Below are 22,126 nucleotides of genomic sequence, written 5' to 3' on the forward strand. Positions count from 1 at the left end.
AGAGGCATGAGGGCGTGCATAACATTCTGACTCCCACACCTCAGTCCAGCGAGCCAAAATATTTGAATGGAGTTCTGGCTCCAAGCTGGAATCTAATAAGACATTTTACATGTATATAGGAGCGCCATTGATAGGCTATAGCCTAGCCTACATTTCAGTCTCCACTTTGTGTTGCATTGAAGTTGTTTTAGGCCTGAAGAGAACATACGTCGCTTTTCCATTACAATCTTTTATCAGCAATCAATTTCATACGGTCTCCCAACCAAACGTAGGTCTCAATTGCAGGTTGATTTGAAAGCCAACACAAACTTCTCTCAGTGTCCACAGAGTCCAGAGTCTTTGCAAGACAGTCTCTTTATGGCCGAGATTAGCATGTAATCCCCTTTTGTGGAGGGTTAGTGGATTTGGGGGTTGTTGGGAGTAGGGCAGGAAACTAGTCGTTAAGTAAAAGCTATTAGCGGTCTGGAAGACAAAGTCCTATTATTGGCCTGAGAGGCGATCCCCAAGGACATTTGAGGACTGAGGTGCTCGTTCAGAATTAAGGGGTGGGGGACGAGATTTGTCCCTTGATCAGAATGACTAATTTGTCCTATAATACATGTAAAGTAGGATATGTAATATACTGTATGACACAAAAGTCGTCATACCGGCTGTATTTCTGCCTGCTTGAACGGCGAATAGCTCAGATACACATGAAAACATTAAAATGACCCCGGGAATCGATAGAACATCGCTCAGATGCACAAATACGAAATAACATCAAAAATGGGTTTCCTTTAAGAGGAGGCCATTTTAAGAGTACTGTAGGTCTACATGTGTGACGGTTGTCTACCTTGTACCCTTTAGGATGGATTCTCTCGCTATAGTTTGTCAGTTCACATGAATATTGAGAGAGATTAATGTACCCTATTTAATACAACAGACATTAAAACATGGAAGGAGGGCTGGCTGAGACAGCCCTCCCAGTAACTATGCAGTGACACGATGGTATCAATCTATGAAGCCTATTTTATCTAGCCAACATATAACCCAAGTTTGCTTGGGCATGTTCTCCATGAGGCTCTTGTATGGGAAAGAATGATAACATCTCTTACACAATTATTTTTTAATGGTTCACTGTAAGCATGTGTTAGTCATCATGGAGAACACTTGTAATGCTGATCTATGACATCATACTATAGGCTGCATCTATATATTAATTACAGTTGTATATTACTATGAAATTGTAATTTGTAATAGTTCTCATTTTCATTATATCAAGTATAGAATTAATAAATAGTTCAGCCATATAATATCATTTCAAGTTCTAATTTGATGTAAAACACAAAATGGAAGTCAAGTTTGAGTCTCTGTCCAGGATAAGTAACGTCATAATGGACCCTGGTCGTAGAGAGAGAAAGGGCAACTTGAAGTTCACCATTGTTGATGTACAGCTGCATTTTGAGCCCAGAGACTGTTATGGGGTTTATTCAAAACAGAACAGTCATGGAGGTAATGTGAATCTACACAACAGGTGAGGTGAAAATAAAGGTGAAATAAATAAAATAAAAAAACAGAGAACATAGAACTTGTTCTAACTGATCCCCTGGTCTATCTTCCACTGTTCTGAATAAACTCTTGAAACAAAGAAGTAGGCTATAACAGGTAATTCCTCAGCTGACCATTTGGCTACTGATCATCTAATCCAGATTGTATATTCATCTAATACACACAACTCCAGTCCTTGAAGGATGCAGTACTGCTGTTTTTATGTATCTCCTTGTCAAAATATAATTTATTTATATTCCTTATGTCTGCCCTGAGACACCAAGAAGCCAAGTATTTTGAAAGGAGCAAAAAGGATGTCAATATTGACAGGCTTTGTGTTTCTACTTTTCAGTCCATCACAAGTAAGAAACAGTAAACCCATCCGGTAAACCAGACACTGAGAAGCATTGGACTTGAGATGGAAAAGATGTCGATGTATTGATCTGACCTCTTGTTCTTGGTTATCTGAAGTGTCTCAGTGTCTGTATGACCGACTCCACTGCTCCTACCCTCATTTGTTGTGGTCTAAAGGCAGGATATTGCTGAGCAGAGAACCACCAGTCTACCATTCTTAGGGCTTTGAGATTAAGCACCTTTTGTTGAGGGATCCACAAATTAAAAGACAGCTCGCTGCAACCTTAATCATATATCTTCTTTTTTCTGTTGTGTTAAGCGTTTTGTAACACTTCCGCTTACAAAACGTAAGTTTCACATATTCAATTAAGAAGCACCTTAACATACTTTGAACCTCAGTGTCAGTCAAACTCAAAACCACTGAACTCCTCTGAATCAGCATTCGCTACCGCAACAATCACATTATAGATCTGGAATAAAGTGACAAATTACAAATATTAGCATAGGGAAATAAATACCATCTCATCGTCTAAATAATTGTCAAATAAATACATTTTTACAAAGTGTCCATCGGTCAGTGGAAAGTGCAAAGACGCGATGTGTCCTGTTGGCATAGGTAGCTATAGGGACACATTACACAAAGGACCATGAAACAGTGAGAACAGACTGGGCCTTTCCCAGTGTTCACTTATGGTTCTCTAGTATTACAGGCCAATCTATCTAGAAATCAATGTTGACTACTATAGGCCTAACCTCCATAAATACACTACATGACCAAAAGTCATGGACACCTGCTCGTCAAACATCATAGGCATTATATGGAGTTGGTCCCCCCTTTGCTGCTATAACAGCCTCCACTCTTCTGTAAAGGCTTTCCACTAGATGTTAGAACATTGCTGTGGGGACTTGTTTCTATTCAGCCAAAAGAGCATTAGTGAGGTCAGGCACTGATGTTGGGCCTGGCTGTTAGTCGGCATTCTAATTCATCCCAAAGGCGTTCGATGGGCTCGGTGCAGGCCAGTCAAGTTCTTCCACACTAATCTCGACAAACCCTTTCTGTATGGACCTCACTTTGTGCACTGGGGCATTGTCATGCAGAAACAGGAAAGGGCCTTCCCCAAACTGTTGCCACAAAGTTGGAAGCACCGAATCGTCTAAAATGTAATTGTATGCTGTAGCGTTAAGATGTCCCTTCACTGAAACTGAAGGGTCTAGCCCGAACCTTGAAAACAGCCCCAGAGCATTATTCCTCTTCCAAACTTTAGTTGGCACTATACATTGGGGTAGGTAGCGTTCTCCTGGCATCCGCCAAACCCATTTTCGTCCGTCGGACTGCCAGATGGTGAAGCGTGATTCATCACACCAGAGAACGCGTTTCCACTGCTCCAGAGTCCAATGGGGTCGAGCTTTACACCACTCCAGCCAACGATTGGCAATCTTACGCTACCGTTATGGAAATTTCATGAAGCTCCCGACGAACAGTTCTTGTGCTGACGTTGCTTCCAGAGGCAGTTTGGAACTCGGTAGTGAGCATTCGGCGTTGCCGTTCTGTGAGCTTGTGTGGCCTACCACTTCGCGGCTGAACCGTTGTTGCTCCTAGATGTTTTCACTTCACAATAACAGCACTTACAGTTGACCTGGGCGGCTCTGCCAGGGCAGAAATTTGACGAACTGACCTGTTGGAAAGGTGACATCCTATGACGTTGCCACTTTGAAAGTCACGCAGCTCTTCAGTAAGGCCATTCTACTGCCAATGTGTGTCTATGGAGATTGCATGGCTGTGTGCTCGATTTTATACTGAAATAACCAAATCCACTAATTTGAAGGGGTGTCCACATACTTTGTGTGTGTGGAGATATATATATCTCTCCACACACACAAATATATATATATTAGTGCACCTATAAAGTACTTATTGAGTCTATAAAGTACTCCATCTAGTCCAGTACTCTTTAGTTGGCATAATAAAAAGGTACACAAATGTAGTTAAATCTATAATCTGGCAATATGTACAGTGTGCACAAAAGGTATGGCTCCCCCGACAGGCTTAACACTAAGCGGATTGAACACAGACTGCTAGATAGTCTAAGCAAGTTCAAGATCTGTACAATAGTGGTTCTGTACGTGGTATCAGCGTACAAACAAACACAGCGTAGGCCTACTCATTAAGCTGCAAGACCAAATCTATGGTACATACACATACCATTCTAATTGCTATGATTACTTGAATTTAGTAGAAAACAAAAGAATAGAAAAACCCTGGTTGTTAATATTATTGCACCCATTGACGTCAAGTGAAGAGGTGGTGCCATCTAATCGAGCTAAATGAGGCATAAGAGCAGTCGGATGCTAAGAGGTGATAGCATCAGGACTCAAACAATCCAATTATCAACATCTGACCTGGAAATGTTTGCGCCAAAAACAAACTTGTAGATAAGGATGATAAGTAGTCAAAGTGATGGACGGTAGATAATAGTGCTTATTGATGAAACCATCGGAGCGTGTCGAGGTGATAGCGTTGACAGGATTGAAGGAGACATGTTGTATAAGAGGTACAGGTGTTAGTGCACGTGCGCGCACACACACACACACACAGAAAACACCCTTTGGGATCTGCTATTTGAGGCCCTCTCCTATAGCAATATCCTCTTGAGCAGTCCATTCAAAGGTGCAGAAAGAACAAATACTGCCATCACCGTCCCCAGAGTCAATGACCCTGACTCGGCCACTTGTTCTCACTTAGGTCCTCTTTGGTCTTCTGGATGCAGGTGAAGATCTCCTGGAAAAGGGCCTTGTACTCCGGCTGAGGCCCGTTGTCTTCGGGGACAGCTGGGAGCCCGATGGAGGTGGCTGAACTTGAGAGGCGCCGTCGAGGGTAACTGACAGTGCCGTGGGAACTGTGGGGTGTCTGCACGGCCTTGTGACTGAGCCTGTCTGCCCCCAGCTGGCAGCGCCGCAGAAGCTCCTCGTATTTGACCTGCAGGAGGCAAACGTTCAGTCACTCATTGGCAATTTCCACACTGTATAACAAACTCAAATTACTGTATAAAAATGTAATTTGCTTCACTTCCTAGACCTTTTGTTTGTCATTCTTATTCATAGGGCACATTGTAAACAAATTGAAATATTTCACCCTCGGTCTTTGTGTTGATTATGCAATAATGAGAAATGAAACCCTTTACCTGCAGTGCACTATACTGGGCATCCACCTCATTGAGCAGGGAAATTCCTCTCTGTTTCACCGCCTCTGCTCTTCTGATACATGTACGCTCATGCCCCCGCCGGATGTCGTCTGCTAGTGTCCCCTTCAGAACACTTTCGCTGTTGCACCTCTGCAGGCTGCGCCTCCCCTGCTCCCCCACCTCCTTCTCCTCCTCCTTTTGTACCAGACTGGGCTTCTCCTCTGAGGCGAAGAAGATTGTGTCAGGCAGCAGTAGCCGGTCAGGTCTCCTAACGCTGGTGGAGTAGAGTATTGTCTTTATTATGCTGAATATACAAACAACATGTACCAAGTATGAATAGAAAGTGTCAAGATCGTACCTGTTGGCGTAGTCGGCCTGCCACAGCTGCCGTAGCTCCTCCACCTCTGTCTCCAGCTCCCTCTGCCTAGCCCGGCAGCCCTCCAGCAGGGCCAGTCGCTGCTCCAGAGCCCCGTTCTCCCTGGCAGTCAGCTCAGTCTCCTGTTCCGCTGCCTCCCGCTTCCCCCGCTCAGAGGCCAGAACAGCCTGCAGGGTCTGGATGGAGCGCTGGAGCACAGAGTTCTCCTCCTCGGGATCTGGGTCCTGACAGGACTCCTTCCTTGCTGTCCAGGAATGCTCCACACGCAGGCTCTCATAGGCCATGTACCTGGGACAGGGAAAAGGACTAAGGTTCAACAAGATGGTGAAAGTGGTTATAGAGGCCCGTTTTTTATCATGTACAGTACCAGTCAAAAGTTTGGACACCTACTCATTCAAGAGTTTCTTTATTATGACTATTTTCTACATTGTAGAATAGTGAAGACATCAAATCTATGAAATAACACATCTGGAATCATGTATTAACCAACAAAAGTGTTAATCAAATATACAGTGGCGTCAAACCTGGTCAAGAACTACAGGAAACATATGATCTCTGTAATTGCAAACAAAGGTTTCTGTACCAAATATTAAGTTCTGCTTTTCTGATGTATCAAATACTTATGTCATGCAATAAAATGCAAATTAATTACTTAAAAATCATACAATGTGATTTTCTGGATTTTTGTTTTAGATTCCGTCTCTCACAGTTGAAGTGTACCTAAGATAAAAATTACAGACCTCTACATGCTTTGTAAGTAGGAAAACCTGCAAAATCGGCAGTGTATCAAATACTTGTTCTCCCCACTGTATATCAAATCAAGTTTATTTTATATAGCCCTTCGTACATCAGCTAATATCTCGAAGTGCTGTACATATTATATTTAAGATTCTTCAAAGTAGCAACCGTTTGCCTTGACAGCTTTGCACACTCATTCTCTCAATCAGCTTCATGAGGTAGTCACCTGGAATGCATTTAAATTATCAGGTGTAACTAGTTAAAAGTTCATTTGTGGAATTTCTTTCCTTCTTAATTAATGCGTTTGAGCCAATCAGTTGTGTTGTGACAAGGTAGGGGTGGTATACAGAAGATAACCCTATTTGGTAAAAGACTAAGTCCATATTATGGAAAGAACAGCTCAAATAAGCAAAGAGAAACGACAGTCCATCATTATTTTAAGACATCGGTCAATGTGGAAGGTCAGTCAATGTAGAAAATTAAGAACTTTGAAAGTTTCTTCAAGTGCAGTCGCAAAAACCATCAAGGGCTATGATGAAACTGGCTCTCATGAGGACCGCCACAGGAAAGACCCAGAGCTACCTCTGCTGCAGAGGATAAGTTCATTAGAGTTACCAGCCTCAGAAATTGCAGCCCAAATAAATGCTTCAGAGTTCAGTAACAGACATCTCAACATCAACTGTTCAGAGGAGACTGCGTGAATCAGGCCTTCATGGTCCAATTGCTGCTACGAAACCACTACTAAAGGACACCACTACGAAGAGACTTGCTTGGGCCAAGAAACACGAGCAATGGACATTAGACTGGTGGAAATGTGTCCTTAGGTCTGATGAGTCCATATTTTAGATTTTTGGTTCCAACCGCCTTGTCTTTATGAGATGCAGAATAGGTTAACGGATGATCTCTACATGTGTGGTTCCCAACGTGAAGCATGGAGAAGGAGGTGTGATGCTGCTTTACTTGTGACACCGTCAGTGATTTATTTAGAATTCAAAGCACACTTAACCAGCATGACTACCACAACATTCAGCAGTGATATGCCATCCCTTCTGGTTTGAGCCTAGTGGGACTATCATTTGTTTTTCAACAGGACAATGACCCAACACACCTCCAGGCCGTGTAAGGGCTATTTGACCAAGAAGGAGAGGGATGGAGTGCTGCATCAGATGACCTGGCCTCCAATCACCCGAGCTCAATCCAATTGAGATGGTTTGGGATGAGTTGGACCGCAGAGTGAAGGAAAAGCAGCCAACAAGTGCTCAGCATATGTGGAAACTTCAAGACTGTTGGAAAAGCATTCCAGGTGAAGCTGGTTGAGAAAATGCCAAGAGTGCGCAAAGCTGTCATCAAGGCAAAGGGTGGCTACTTTGAAGAATCTCAAATATATTTTGATTTGTTTAACACTTTTTTGTTTACTACATGATTCCCTGTGTGTTATTTCATAGTTTTGATGTTTTCACTATTATTCTACAATGCAGAAAATAGTACAAATAAAGAAAAACCCTTGGATAGTAGGTGTGTCCAAACTTTTGACTGGTACTGTATGTGTTTTATCAGTGGTTTTGTATTGCATGCTAAAACAGGCTACTAAACTATGTGTGTATGTTAGTGTGTGTATACAGGCTAGACTTAACCCCCTCAAAGATTTATCTGCAGGGGATTATGTCCGAAAAGCCTTGGCCCAGATTAGGTGGTCTGGGTCTGTGTGACCTGGGGACACCCAGTCAGCACATGGCTGATAATAGCGGTAATACATAGTCATTACACTATGGACCCATATCAATAGTCAAAGTGTCTCTCTGCCTGTCTCCTTTACTTAATGTGTACTGAAAGGGAATACACAGTAGGCAGATCACTATAAGGGGAAGAGATGAGAAGAGGCTCTATGACTGCTGGTTCTGACACCATTGATGATCGATAGTGCAGTTTCTATAAAAACTTTCAGAAGGACCTGTAACTTGGCCAGACACACAGTTCCTGGAATGATGTACTTTAACTTGGCCAGTGACAAACATTCAGGCTAGCTGAAGTAAAACATTCCCCTCAAGGCACATGCTTGTTACTGTACTTTAAAATAACATTTACGGTAACTTCCTCTGTTTATTGTTTGTTATTGTGTTCCCTCTCTTAGCATGCACATAATCTCCAAATTGTTTAGTGACTATAATCAGAGTGCAGGAAATTAGTGTTGTGACACAAAGTTCACTGTGACCATTCCCACTGGAGAATGAGAAACCAAATTAGCTGGCCTTAGAGTTGGTCTCTTGTCTCCATCTACTCTCTTCTCAGCCTAGTCTTGGTTGGCATGGTTGAGATGAGAATTACATTGATCAACATTGATTTGAGCTGAATAAAGCTGAACACACCTGGTTCTGTGGTGGAATGGCTATGTTTTAGAGTAACAATAACATAAGCGGTTTGTTGGCACCAGGTTCAATTGCACAGCTGCAGGACACATACATGCACACACTCACTTGTCTTTCTGCAGGTCATACAGTTCCTTGAGGCAGGACACACTCTGTGCTCCGAGGTTGTGTCTCTGTTCGGCCAGTTCTCTCCTGCTCCGGTCAGACTGGGCTGTCCTCAGCTCCTCCACCTGGGTCTGCAAGTCCTCCATGTGGGTCTCAAGACTGTTGATCGTTTCTGTCAGGCTGAGAGAGAGGACAAGCATAGAAGTGGTTCGAATTACTGAGCTTTGTGGAGAAAATTAATTTAGCCAAAACCTTGCCTCTTAATAAATTTGGGGTCTAAGTATTTATACTGGGGGGAAAAATGTTTGCAGTTACTATTTTCAGAAAGGAATCACAAAGTCCTGAGTCTCACCAGTTGATCCTCTGCTGGGCGACGCGGTTGTCCAGAATCAGCCTGTGGTTTCCCTGCTCCAGGTCTCTGGCCGCCACATCTAGCTGCTCATATACCTTAGCATGCTGGTCATTCATGTGCCTCAGTAAATCCACCTGCTTAGTCAGGTACTGGGAGGAGGTCAAAGGTAATTGCCATTGAAATAGGATGGATAGAACAGTTTTTGGGTCCACTAATAGGGTCCAGCATTTGTCAGGTGATAGAGTTTATACTGTATGTAAGTATTGATCAAGCATTTAATTATGGTTCCATTATGACTGTTACAGTATGCGAGTCCTCTCATTCTTGCAATTCAATTCTCAGAACAATGATCCATTACGAAACAGGTCAGTGCGTCTTCTGAAGAGGACCAGAAGCACCGAACACACTTTTGGACTGGCAAAACACTGTGGCTTTGTGACCGGAATACTTTATGCAAGCATAGGGCTGGGACATATACCACTTAGCATTATCAGGATGGGTCACTGCCACTTGTTAAAGGACTCCTAAGTGATCCCCCTGTGTGCCCTCAAACCATCATGACTAATTCAAATCATTAGATTTTGATATTAACTGACTGGCAGATGAGGCATAGGAGGATAAATCCCTAACCCACATCACTCAGTGATCTCCTTCAGAGAGACACACTTCAGTTGAAAAATACATCAATGGAACTTTGAGCTGGTTCAATTACATGTGAAAGATACTTTACTGATCTTGCAGTCAAAAATGTACAAAGATCTTAAGAGTGCAAAGTGAAAAAAATAGCAGTGTCACAATACTGACAGATGAGTAACACTGTCACAGTAGTTGCATAGGTGACAAGTTGCATAGGTGACAATAGTACCTTGAACTTTACATATCTATCTAACCGTTACCTGAAAATAAAAAGCCTATATTCCTCTGTTAAAGGATCCAACACTTTTTTTAAATTTTCACCTAAAATTACATACCCAAATCTAACTGCCTGTAGCTCAGGACCTGAAGCAAGGATATGCATATTCTTGATACCATTTGAAAGGAAACACTTTAAAGTTTGTGGAAATGTGAAATTAATGTAGGAGAATATAACACATTAGATCTGGTAAAAGATAATACAAATAAAAAAAACATGTGTTTTCTCTTTTTGTTCCATCATCTTTGAAATGCAAAGAATAAGGTCAATACATGACTTAGAACTCTAAGCGTAATTTCGATTTTGGCCACTAGATGGCAGCAGTATCTGTGCAACGTTTTAGACTGATCCAATGAACCGTTGCATTACTGTTCAAAATGTTATATCAAGTCTGCCCAAATGTGCCTAAAATCGGTTAATTGAAACATTTAAGTTCATAACTGTGCACTCTCCTCAAACAATAGCATGGTATTATTTCACTGTATTAGCTACTGTAAATTGGACAGTGCAGTTGGATTAACAAGAATTTAAGTTTTCTGCCCATATAAGATGTCCTATGTCCTGGAAAATGTCCTGGGAAATGTTCTTGTTACTTACGTCATGCTAATCACATTAGCGCACGTTAGCTCAACCGTCCAGCGGGGGGACACCGATCCTGTAGAGGTTTTAACCCTCTAGTCTAAGACCTCTGTCTTGACGTTTAACCCCAGGATGTTCGACTAAACCAACTGTCCTGTTCTATTTGAATTACTGGAGAGCCCATCTAACTGACAGCAGGTCAACAAAGGACCTTAAAATTCTTTACAGTGCTTATTATGAGGCCAATGCCTTCAGTGCTTAGAGTTGTAATCCCATGTATCTGACCATCTCTATATGTGGTGTCTGTACCTGGTCTTAGGCTACTCTTGGGCTATTCCACGATAACAGAATGATGCAAAGTTTGGTAACAGAATGATGGTCTGTGCTGTTTGTGCCGTCATTCTGTTACCAAACGTTGCCTCTGCACTGTTCTTCAAGTAAGCGTGTTTTGGGTAAAATTTTCTGTGGAAATTGTTAAAAGTAGTCCTTGTACATGAAGTTGTATGTTTTTACTTTGCGATCATTGGTTTTTATTTTACTTTTATTTGAAAGTGGAAAATTGGGAGTCTCAGCATCATTCTGTTACTGTGGAATTGCCATTTTTCGTTAATGTTAAAATCCCCTGTGATTGGTTGTGTGCTGAACGAACACGTTGCGCCTGAACACCGTTTGAATGTATCACCTGTTTGTGTGAACTCGTTGAGACTGCTCGCCGAACACATACTGCTTGTTCCACCATGGTCACCGAAAGCTAGCACCTGCGCAGTGCACATACTTGCTAATCTTTGTACAGATCTGTTGTTCATGTTTATTTGTTTGGAAATGAAGTGATTTATTGTACAAATCAGACCTGTTCCGCATGCCCGGCACCTATAGCTCAAGTCAACCCTTGTGAATAAGCAAGGAGTTCATACTTAAGAAGTGGTCACTAGTCAGGATGATGGAGGAAAGGCAGAAAGGTCTGATACGAAAATGTCATGTTGTTTGTACCACTACCCTAACTGAGAACATGTGTGTTTGAGTACTCAGCAGGATACATCCCGTGAATATAGTGAGGGTACTATTAGGGAACCCTAAAATGTTGGTCGTTAAACACACCATCATATATCATGAGGTGCGAGGCAGGAAAGAGCATTTGCTCACCAAGTTCTCTTAGGCTATGCTGTCTAAACACAGCCTTAGATACCCTGTGTTGAGAGGCAGGATAACATCAGTAGTAACTATGTGAAAGTTCACTACCTTGACTAAGCCTTTGGCTACTGAAGGAAGCATAAAGCCATTGGCCACTGCTCTCCTTACAGAGAGGTGAAAGGTGTCCTAAAGGTGCCTTAAAGATAGTAAGACAAATACCTGTCCTTGCATTGCACCATGCCAAGGACCAATTAAGTCATGAGCTAATCCAGACAGGCTTTCACTTGATCCCATTTAACGAGAGGAAACTAACGATCGGAAGAGCCTGACAAGAAAAGAGATTTGGGGGAGAGATTTGTCAACGTGGACTTTCGGCTCCCATTGATGGACTTGTTGGTCTGTGCGTAGTTTTTTTTTCCTAATGACGTCATACAGTTGAGCTAAGCTTCTTATTGCTTTTGAACACCGAAGCCCTGTTTTTGTTTACATACAGGACAGGTGCAATTCCTTCGGAAAGTATTCAGACCCCTTGACTTTTTCCACATTTTGTTACGTTACAGCTTTATTCAAAAAAAAATCTCAGCAATCTACACAGAATACCCCATAATGACAAAGTGAAAACAGGTTTAGACATTTTTGCAAATTGATTCAAATAAAAAAACAGAAATACCTTATTTACATAAGTATTCAGACCCTTTGCTATGACACTCGAAATTGAGCTCAGGTGCATCCTGTTTCCATTGATCATGCTTGAGATGTCTCTACAACTTGATTGGAGTCCACCTGTGGTAAATTAAATTGATTGGACATGATTTGGAAAGGCACACATCTGTATATATAAAGGTCCCAAAGTTGACAGGGCATGTTCGAGGCACAGATCTGGGGAAGGGTACCAAAAACAATTCTGCAGCATTGAAGGTCCCCAAGAAAACAGTGGCCTCCATCCTTAAATGGAAGAAGTTTGGAACCACCAAGACTCTTCCTAGAGCTGGCTGCCCGGCCAAACTGAGCAATCGGGGGAGAAGGGCCTTGGTCAGGGAGGTGACCAAGAACCCAACGGTCACTGACAGTAAAAGGCACATGACAGCCTGCTTAGAGTTTGCCAAAAGGCACCTAAAGGACTCAGACCATGAGAAACAATATTCTCTGGTCTGATGAAACCAAGATTCAACTCTTTGACCTGAATGCCAAGCATCACATCTGGAGGAAACCTGGCACCATCCCTACGGTGAAGCATGGTGGTGGCAGCATCATGCTGTGGGGGTGTTTTTCAGCAGCAGAGACTGGGAGACTAGTCAGTATCAAGAGAAAGTACAGAGAGATCTGAAACCCTGCTCCAGAGTGCTCAGGACCTCAGACTGGGGCAAAGGTTCACCTTCCAACAGGACAATGCACACAGCCAAGACAACGCAGGAGTGGCTTCAGGACAAGTCTCTGAATGTCCTTGAGTGACCCAGCCAGAGCCCGGACTTTAACATCTCTGGAGTGACCTGAAAATATGCAGCAGCGCTCCCAATCCAACCTGACAGAGCTTGAGAGGAAGAATGGAAGAAACTCCCCAAATACAGGTGTGCCAATCTTGTAGCATCATACCAAAGAAGACTCAAGGCTGTAATTGCTGCCAAAGGTGATTCAACAAAGTACTGTAATGAAACAGGCAGGGAGCAAGTCTCGAACCCTCGACCTTCTAGCCCGAAGTCCAGCACGCTAGCGACTGTGCCGCAAAAGCATGCTTGTGCGGCAGAGTTGATATCCGTGCTTATAAACCCAGGGTCGTTACACTACTACCTCCTTTCAAAGAGCACGTCCTCGCGGTAGCTTGCGACTCTACGTCTTACAGGAACGCGCTCACCGGCCAAGCACACTCACTGCCGTGGATACAAGGTCCGATCACTTCTGACACCAATGTAATGAAACAGGCAGGGGGAAGGTCTCGAACCCTCGACCTTCTAGCCCAAAGTCCAGTGCGCTATCGACTGTGCCACAAAAGCATGCGGAAGAGTCAATATTAGCGCTTATAAACCCAGGGTCGTTACACTACTGTGAAAAGAGTCTGAATACTTATGTAAACGTGATGTTTTTTTGTTTTTTTATGAATTAGCAAAAATGGAAAAAACTGTTTTTGCTGTCATTATGGGGTATTGTGTATAGATTGATGAGGGGGAAAAAAACAATAATACATTTTAGAATAAGGCTGTAACCTAACAAAATGTGTAAAACGTTGTGGGGTCTGAATACTTTCCGAAGGACAGGTTAGCTAAGACTAAGTCAGTTTGGTGAATGAATGTAGGGCTACTCCAGTGGTACAGTATCTGCAAAATGATAATTTATTAATAAGCAATATTCCAGCCATAGTGACCTTCAGAGCAAGGTTTAAAAAGTGATTCATTCACATTACACATCTTATGTTGCCGACTGATTCTAAATCATTGGGAAAATGTTTTACCTACAATGTGGTGTGCCGTGTTTGTATTTGCTCTCAGTGGCCTAGTATGATCATATTTAGACTAGCTACCTCAATCTCCTGCAGCTGCTCCTGGTTGGTGGAGTACATCTGCTGCAGCCCCTGCTCCAACTCATGGTTCCGGTCCAGCAGGGTCTTACCCAGCTGAGCCGCCAAATGGAGATCTGTAAATAGATACACGCAAACAAAACACATTCATTGTATATGTAACAGGGTTGGTTATGTTTCCAACTTGCCTCTAAAGAAAGGTGTATTTAAAGTTCAAGCATTCTTATTGGTTAGTTCAATTCCGATGAAAATAAGGCGTGTTGTTATTGGTCCCGCTTGCAGAAAGGGGGAGATCGCGAACGTCAGGTCTCCCCAGTATGAAAATGTCACGCAAGGGGTAGGTCACGTTCTGAATACTGTTTTCTGTTTTTATATTTTACAATGTGTACATTGCTGATTTATACATGTGTGGGTATATGGTACCTGTTAGGGATTAAGTGGCTTTCTGGGATATGCTTTGGTATATCGTTGCTGTATATAAGTGTGTTAGCTAGCATGCACCGATGTAATGGTCACATAAGCCCACTGCTAACACAGATGTTTTCATGCTACAGATTTTACCATCGACAGCCATCAACATCATTAAGCCCTGCACAACTAACGTGATGTTTCCTATTTAACAAATAATAAATAATGCTCAACTGGGACCACTGGCTGGGGTGATTTATTTGGACAAAACACAACGCAAGGAGAGTACGATTATCACTGTTGCATATACACACTAAACATGGATCAGTTCACACTTTCACAAATGTGTACACACAGTATGTTAGGCTCCTTTAGTCCAATATTGGGCTAACATTACTCCTTTTAGTCCAAGGACCTTACATGTTCTGTTTAAAGGTGAATTGGCTCTGGAAGCCTAAACAGCCCAAAACTCCCATCTAAATCGATTCTCAATTGCGGTATGGTTCTAGAAACATAAATCCCTCTACTTTCATATCACATCAATATTATTTCCAAATGCAAAATACACACTTCCTGTACACAGATTTAAGCGGTTTTAACACAGTTGCAGTCGACAGTATTTTTCAGTGACAACACGTTTGTGGCGTCTGACTTCCGTTTACACACGTGTTCAGAGACGCAGATAGCTAATTTGCACAGGTAGTCAACCTGTTTTCTGGAAACAAGCACTGTAACATGGAAATATGGCTGTGTGGGAACCATAACAAAATAAAGGTGTATCAATTTAACCTTTTGTTTTGTATAACGAGAACGTCTAGCAACCCAAAGGTTGCGAGTTCGAATCGCATTGCGGATAACTTTTGTATTTTAGCAACTTTTTCAACTACTTACTACTTTAAGCTACTTTGCATGTTAGCTAACCCTTAACCCTTTTAGCCAACCCTTCCTTTAAACTAACCCCCTAGCCTAGCTAACGCTAGCATCCTAGCCACCTAGCTAGAATTCGTAACATATTATATTGCAAAGTCGTAACATATTGTAAATTCATAACATTACAAATTATAATTCAGAACATATCATACAAAATGGGTGATGGACATCCACAAATTAATACATAATATACGAAACTTATCATACTAAATGGAGTGTATTGGATTTACATACAGAATAATACAAAATGTTCTGAGACCAGGTTGCAGCCAGCCACGTAATGAGTGTCATGATCAACAACATACAGGTGCACAATAATCATGTAGTACACATATACATGCAAATAGTGCCCAAACAAACTACAAAAACTGTAGCCTACACACACACGACACAACAATCAACACATGGGAAGTGACAGCCTCAGGATATCCTGGCAACAAGAAGGCTCTCAGTAATTCTCAATATAGACCCCACTATTACTGACTGTGAGTGTCACAAGTGTTACCATTTACAATAAGATGTGTTCGATACAAATCACTCATATTTTGTTGAGACTTTAATTTAAAAAATGTTTTTTAAATGGAATGGATGTGGGTCTATGAAATGGTATCATTTGAGGCTTGCGGTTGCAATGTTGGCAATTGCATGTCTGCCACTGAAAACGTAATCAGCCTGAGTGCAATAACCGTGAGGATATTCACTGATTTTGTCTAGGACAGTTTAAAATTACCTTGTAATTATTTTCCAATCTGTAACCTCAGATGACTGTATAATAGTGGAGTCGTATTGCAATAAGAGGCTGGTGATTGTTCTCTCTCAGCTGCGGCTGTTTAGGGCGCAACCGAGCTATCCCTCCCTTCAACGCCCGCAACACAAGTATCTTACCGTGCTCAAGGTCCTGTTTGCCATACCATGGCTCCTCATCCTTGAGCTCAAACTCTTCCTCCACTATCATATCGGTCAGCATTTTCCACTTTACAATTGTATCCCAATAGAGAGTGCACGCTCCACCCGGCAGAATCCTAAAACACCGGCGTGATAAACAGCCTGGAGTGACCAGACAATATCCTCTGGTGTCGTAGTCCGGTGTCTTTCTGCGGCAACGTGGCAATCTGCGCAGCCGGAGAACGAACTCAGCCCCTAAGTAAAAAGCAACCCTACTTTTTTTAATGACAGTTCATTGACCAATAATTAGAAAGTAGGTGGGACCAGAGCACCTTTTTGTCCAATGTTTGTTTGTTATGGTTCGGTCACATGGTTTATTGCCCCGCCTATTTCCGCATTTACAGAAACGGGTTTGATAGCTGCAAGCGAGGAGAGGAGCATAATGTTATTATTTTATATTAACATATAGTTGTGATTGTGTATTCGTCAGTGAGGTTATCTTAATTAGTATTTGTAAAGTCTGTTTGCTGACCAAGCCGAAATAGTAGAAATCCTGCGCGCGACTGCAGCACTTTTGCCATGGAATATGAATAGCTGTGAACTCCGTTTCTATAAACTCACCTTTTGCTCAAGTGACACTCGACTCACTTTGCAAATCTGTGGTAATTAGATCAAAGTGAGTAGCCTGGAGAAATTAAACCACCACCAGGCATGACCGTGGAGAAACCAGCCGCAGGTGTTCGCACCTTCGGCGGCCTGAACATCCTGAGGCACCTGGCGAGTAGTCTGGGGGCTCACCCCGCCTCCGTGGCTTACTCCATGACCACGCTGGGAGCAGGCATGATGAACAGCATATTCAGCTTCTACTATGTCAAGCTGTTCCTCAACAAATACAAGATATCAGAGGGAGCTTTCCATCAGTCACAAGTGAGTACTGTACTACAGTAACAGATACTGTAAACTATATAAGAGGCAGGTAGCCCAGTGGTTAGAGTGTTGGGAGAATAACCGAAACAAATTATTATTTATTAAACAGCGACTGTAGCCTTCGGGCCCTATGACTATGGTGCGCTTGTATAATAATAGGCCTACATTGTGCACTGCCCAATAATAATATGTCAATTCAAAATGGGAATAACTGGCTTGATATGTCAATGCTCAATGGTAGTGAGGAATGTACATACAATGGTATTATTGGCCATGCAGCTTGCTCACACTTTATTAAGTGGAACGAACAACACATGACAGCATATACAGTCCTTTGACATGTGTAATTTGTGCAATTGTGCAATATTAGCAACTTTGAGATACACGTTTCTATGCAAACAAGACAATAATTATGTCATCCCTCTTTGTCATCTCTTCATCCTGACAGGTGGTGTACATGGTGTGGAACGCAGTGAACGACCCTCTGTTCGGCTACCTGCAGGATAACTCCCGCGTACCGTGCTGCTCTCAACGTCGTCTCTCCATCCTGTATGGTGCTCCCTTCTACGCAATCGCCTTCCTGCTCGCCTGGTTTCCATGGCGAGAGTATGCCCCCGGCGACTGGATGAGCGGCGTCCACCTGATGGTGGCGTTGTGTGCGTTCGACGGGATGCTGACGTTTGTGTTGCTGGCGCAGTGCGCCCTCTTTGCAGAGATATCAGGCCACCACCAGAGCAGGCTGAGACTCATCAAATACAACCAGGTAGGAAAGGGAGGTGTTTTGTGTAGTGTTTCTTTTTTACCCGTTTCATTTTAGGCTGTATATGGTATTTATTTTGTTGTCTGAAGTCAGTAAAGTGTTCTCAACTTTGTTTCCTCTTCCCCTTCCTCTCCCCAGGTGGCGTCACTTATAGGTTCCTCCAGTGTTCTATTCTGCGGCCTCCTCTCCCAGAACATGGATGACTTCCCATCCTTCCAGGGCTTCACTGTCCTGGTGGCCGTTCTGGCTTGTGGCTGCATGATCTACACAGGCCTACACAGCGAGAGCCGCTTTGACACCAAAGGGTCAGCACCGGGGTCAAACTACCAAGGTTCTGGCCAATCAACTCTTTCCTTCTCCTTGGTGACCTCTATGACCTTGCAGATCCTGACCAATAGGGACTTCCAGCTCTTTGTGCTCATGAACTTCTTTCAGGTCAGAAAAAAAGACTGGGATACAGCCACTCAATGGGGCCACAGAATGTGGTTTGTTCTGTTAATGGGGATATGTGTGTATATGAGTGTGTACCACAGCTGACCATTACATTTATATTTCCTATCCATTGCACTTTTTCCAGGTCTTCATGGTGGCATTCTGTAATAACTTCACTATGATCTTCGCGGAGCATCTGATACCCCCCAACGTGCTTCCGTCACTGGCCAAGAGCTTCATGTATGGAGCTGGATTCATCTGTCCTCAGGTAACATACCGCAGCTCAAAACACTTTATACTGAGTGGAGGGAGTCACTAACCTCACTCTTCATCACCAATGTATTGCATTGAGTGTCTTGCCAAGTGCTGACCACACACTAGACCACCTATTTTATAGCATTGCCTCATTGATTTATTCCCATAGTGTTACTTACTGTATCTTATTGTCATCTCTCTGTGGTGCGTCTCTCTCAGTTGGTTGTGCTGAGCAGTCAGAGCCTGCTCCACGACCTAGGCTACTACAAGATCATCCTGCTCACCTTCTACGTGGAAGCTGGCATGGCTGCTGTCATGCTGGTGCTGGGGCCACATCACTACTACATCCTGGCATTCTTCCTGACCGCTAACATGTAAGAAGTTATGTTATGGTATTGTCATTGTAATGTTATTATATCATCTATTTATATGTTATTGTAGCCACTGGCATTAATGACAGTAAGTTTCCGTTATTTCCGTCAGTTATGTAATTCAGTAACATGATTTGCTCCAGTGCCATTTTCCAACTGTTTGCTTTATCATACAAACACTATTTAATTGTAAAAAAAAATATATATATATTCTCTTTGTCGCCATTAAGGGTCCTTGTCCAGGCAGCCTTCAGTCTGTTTAACCTGCCTCTGGCTGACATTATCGACTCAGATCTTCAGAGACACAAGCGCAGGTAAATCCAGGTCTGCTGTGTGACAGCACAGTTATAATAGTGCCACATCAGCACACAGTGACCTCCACCCGCCCAGCCATCCATTACAGATAGACAGAAATAGAACACTACTCTCTCAGGTGTGTTCTGTAGGCTAACACTGAGCTTCATTGGCAGTGCTACAGTACCTAACAGCCTCCCTTGGAAGGGCACCTACCTAACATTACAAAAGCAACAGAGGCTGTATGTACTTTGTAGGGAACATTAAGTATGTATTGATATTAACCCACCAAAGTAAGTGTGGAAGAGGAAGTTATTTGAACTTCAAATGCAAAAGGTTACAATCAATGTGCATCTCTGTAAGTCACGTACAGTACACAGACAGGAATGTAAACACAGTGACGGAGATAAACACTAGCAAGGGTATGGCTAAAAGCGCTTTGAGCCCTTGATGGAAAATATAAATCCAATCATTCCAATCCATGATTATTATTGTCATTGTTATATCCTTATGACGTCAAAGTAAGTGGATCAAGTATTAAAGCCTTGTTGTGTCCTTTCCCTCTGTGTCCTCTACAGCTCCCCCCTCTCCTCCATGGTGTTTGGGACCAATGCTCTGTTCACTAAACCAGCCCAGTCACTGGCTCCTATGCTGGTGGTCTCCATCCTAAACCAGTTTGGCTATGAGAACCTGAAGGACGCTGGGAGGGATGCAAACCCCAGGTAAGGGCTGCAAACCCCAGGTAGGGGCTGCTGGGGGGATGCAAACCCCAGGTAAGGGCTGCAAACCCCAGGTAAGGGCTGCTGGGAGGGATGCAAACCCCAGGTAAGGGCTGCTGGGAGGGATGCAAACCCCAGGTAAGGGCTGCTGGGAGGGATGCAAACCCCAGGTAAGGGCTGCTGGGAGGGATGCAAACCCCAGGTAAAGGCTGCTGGGAGGGATGCAAACCCCAGGTAAGGGCTGCTGGGAGGGATGCAAACCCCAGGTAAGGGCTGCTGGGAGGGATGCAAACCCCAGGTAAGGGCTGCTGGGAGGGATGCAAACCCCAGGTGAGGGATGCAAACCCCAGGTAAAGGCTGCTGGGAGGGATGCAAACCCCAGGTAAAGGCTGCTGGGAGGGATGTAAACCCCAGGTAAGGGCTGCTGGGAGGGATGCAAACCCCAGGTAAGGGCTGCGTCTCAATAGTCTTAAATGTCCACTCCTTATCTCCTTTTTGCTAATTGTATTATTGTGGTGAGTACTGAAAAAGTGAAAGTGAATTCCCTGTAGACATCCATTTTGCTTGTATCTGATCTGTGTCTTCAGATAAGTGAGGCGAGGAAGGCACTTTAGACTATCAAGGACGACCATTTAAGATCCTGTTCTGTGTTTTGCATTATTAGCTATAATCCATGTTTGCTCTGCCAGCATGCAAATTAACTTTAGCCTGACCAAACCAGTCTTACTGTTACGGCCTGGTGTATTTTGGGGCTGTAGGAGTAGGAATGATCTAGGATTGGTTCACTGCCAGCGAGTCACCTGCTGAATTAAAGTAGCATTTGATTCATTTCAGGTGCCGATATCACACATTGTTGTCCATAGATGTAGTGTTTGACAACTTGCTGGGGTTAAAGCTTGAAATCTAATGTTACGCTTACTGAGAACTGCTTACTCCCCCTAGTGGTGAAATAGCTGCATTGACATGTTACATTAATTGTGTCAGTGAACCCATGGAAAGCAACTGCATCTATTCTACGACATGGTAGTTAATTATACGTTACTTTAATGCATCTCTATCATAGCATTATTAGATGTAATTTTTATGAATTGTCTTGATACACAGACATACTGGTTGAATTCATGACAACACATTTCCAGTATCTCCTCTATATCTTGTAACATATCCTGTACTGTCTGAATAATGTCCTACTCCTCCCCTGCAGTGACTTGGAGGCCCTCCACACCACCATGTTCTACCTGGTGTGTGTGGTGCCCATGTGTGTCGCCGCCCTGCAAGTCTTCGCCTGGAAGCCCTTCTCAATACGCAACAGTCACACCGTGGACACCATGTATATCGACGGCTGAGTCACTCAATTTATGCTGTTTATGAGTCACTGTCTATGCTGTTTTCTAAGACTTGATAGGTTGCTGCAGCACTCCTAAAGGGAACATGGGGGTGTAATGGCCAGAGGGTACTGCAGAAGAAAACACTCCATCTGTATAAAAAAAAAAAAAATTATAAAATGTATGCACTCTACTGTAAGTCGCTCTGGATAAGAGCGTCTGCTCTTGGCCGGTAGGGATATCCTTGTCTCAGTATGTAAAAAATAAATACAAATTGGTAAAATGTATGCACTCTACTGTAAGTCGCTCAGGATAAGAGCGTCTGCTAAATGACTAAAATATAAATGTATATGTTTGTCGGTGAACTTGTCTGGTGGTGATGAAGGAAATGGTACTGACCCTAACTCTGGTAGCAGGAGCACAGTACCTGAGTCTGCTATTACTCTATGCAATACTATTATGTTAGTTACTGTGAAAACTGTATGACTTAACCAAGTTTGAGGGTTATTGTAGCATCAGATTACTTTCACATAATTTCTTAGTTTGCAGACTTTGTTCTCCAAACAAATTGAATGTAAAACAGATATTTTCTTTGACATTGTGTATACTACATACTGTTATCATGGGACCTGAACCATTGTGATGTTGTGCCTTTGTCTAAATAGTTAATACCAAACAAATATGC

At 42.9% G+C, this 22,126-nt stretch overlaps 2 protein-coding genes across 3 annotated transcripts; one reads left to right on the plus strand and one right to left on the minus strand.

Annotated features, from left to right (window-relative positions):
* Positions 1-1,090: 1,090 nt before the first annotated feature.
* cdr2a (cerebellar degeneration-related protein 2a) lies at positions 1,091-16,620 on the minus strand. Its single transcript, XM_071396863.1, has 7 exons — positions 16,359-16,620; positions 14,139-14,251; positions 9,001-9,149; positions 8,652-8,828; positions 5,422-5,727; positions 5,064-5,337; positions 1,091-4,858 (listed from the first exon to the last, which is right to left on the minus strand). Exons 1-7 carry the CDS (start codon positions 16,438-16,440, stop codon positions 4,589-4,591), a joined length of 1,371 nt encoding a protein of 456 aa, XP_071252964.1. The 5' UTR covers positions 16,441-16,620; the 3' UTR covers positions 1,091-4,588.
* A 136-nt stretch (positions 16,621-16,756) lies between these two features.
* Positions 16,757-21,600, plus strand: mfsd13al (major facilitator superfamily domain containing 13a-like). 2 transcript variants are annotated; one of them, XM_071396844.1, is made up of 8 exons: positions 16,757-17,285; positions 17,734-18,048; positions 18,184-18,480; positions 18,623-18,745; positions 18,952-19,106; positions 19,334-19,417; positions 19,976-20,119; positions 21,321-21,600. In XM_071396844.1, exons 1-8 carry the CDS (start codon positions 17,070-17,072, stop codon positions 21,460-21,462), a joined length of 1,476 nt encoding a protein of 491 aa, XP_071252945.1. In that variant the 5' UTR covers positions 16,757-17,069; the 3' UTR covers positions 21,463-21,600. The 2 variants fall into 2 exon arrangements, with proteins under 2 accessions (XP_071252945.1, XP_071252953.1); XM_071396852.1 differs by lacking the exon at positions 21,321-21,600 and adding an exon at positions 20,223-20,343 and having other exon boundaries at positions 19,976-20,170.
* The last annotated feature ends 526 nt before the right edge of the window (positions 21,601-22,126 follow it).

The sequence above is a fragment of the Salvelinus alpinus genome, chromosome 1 (assembly GCF_045679555.1).
Source record: "Salvelinus alpinus chromosome 1, SLU_Salpinus.1, whole genome shotgun sequence".
Classification (NCBI taxonomy): domain Eukaryota; kingdom Metazoa; phylum Chordata; class Actinopteri; order Salmoniformes; family Salmonidae; genus Salvelinus; species Salvelinus alpinus.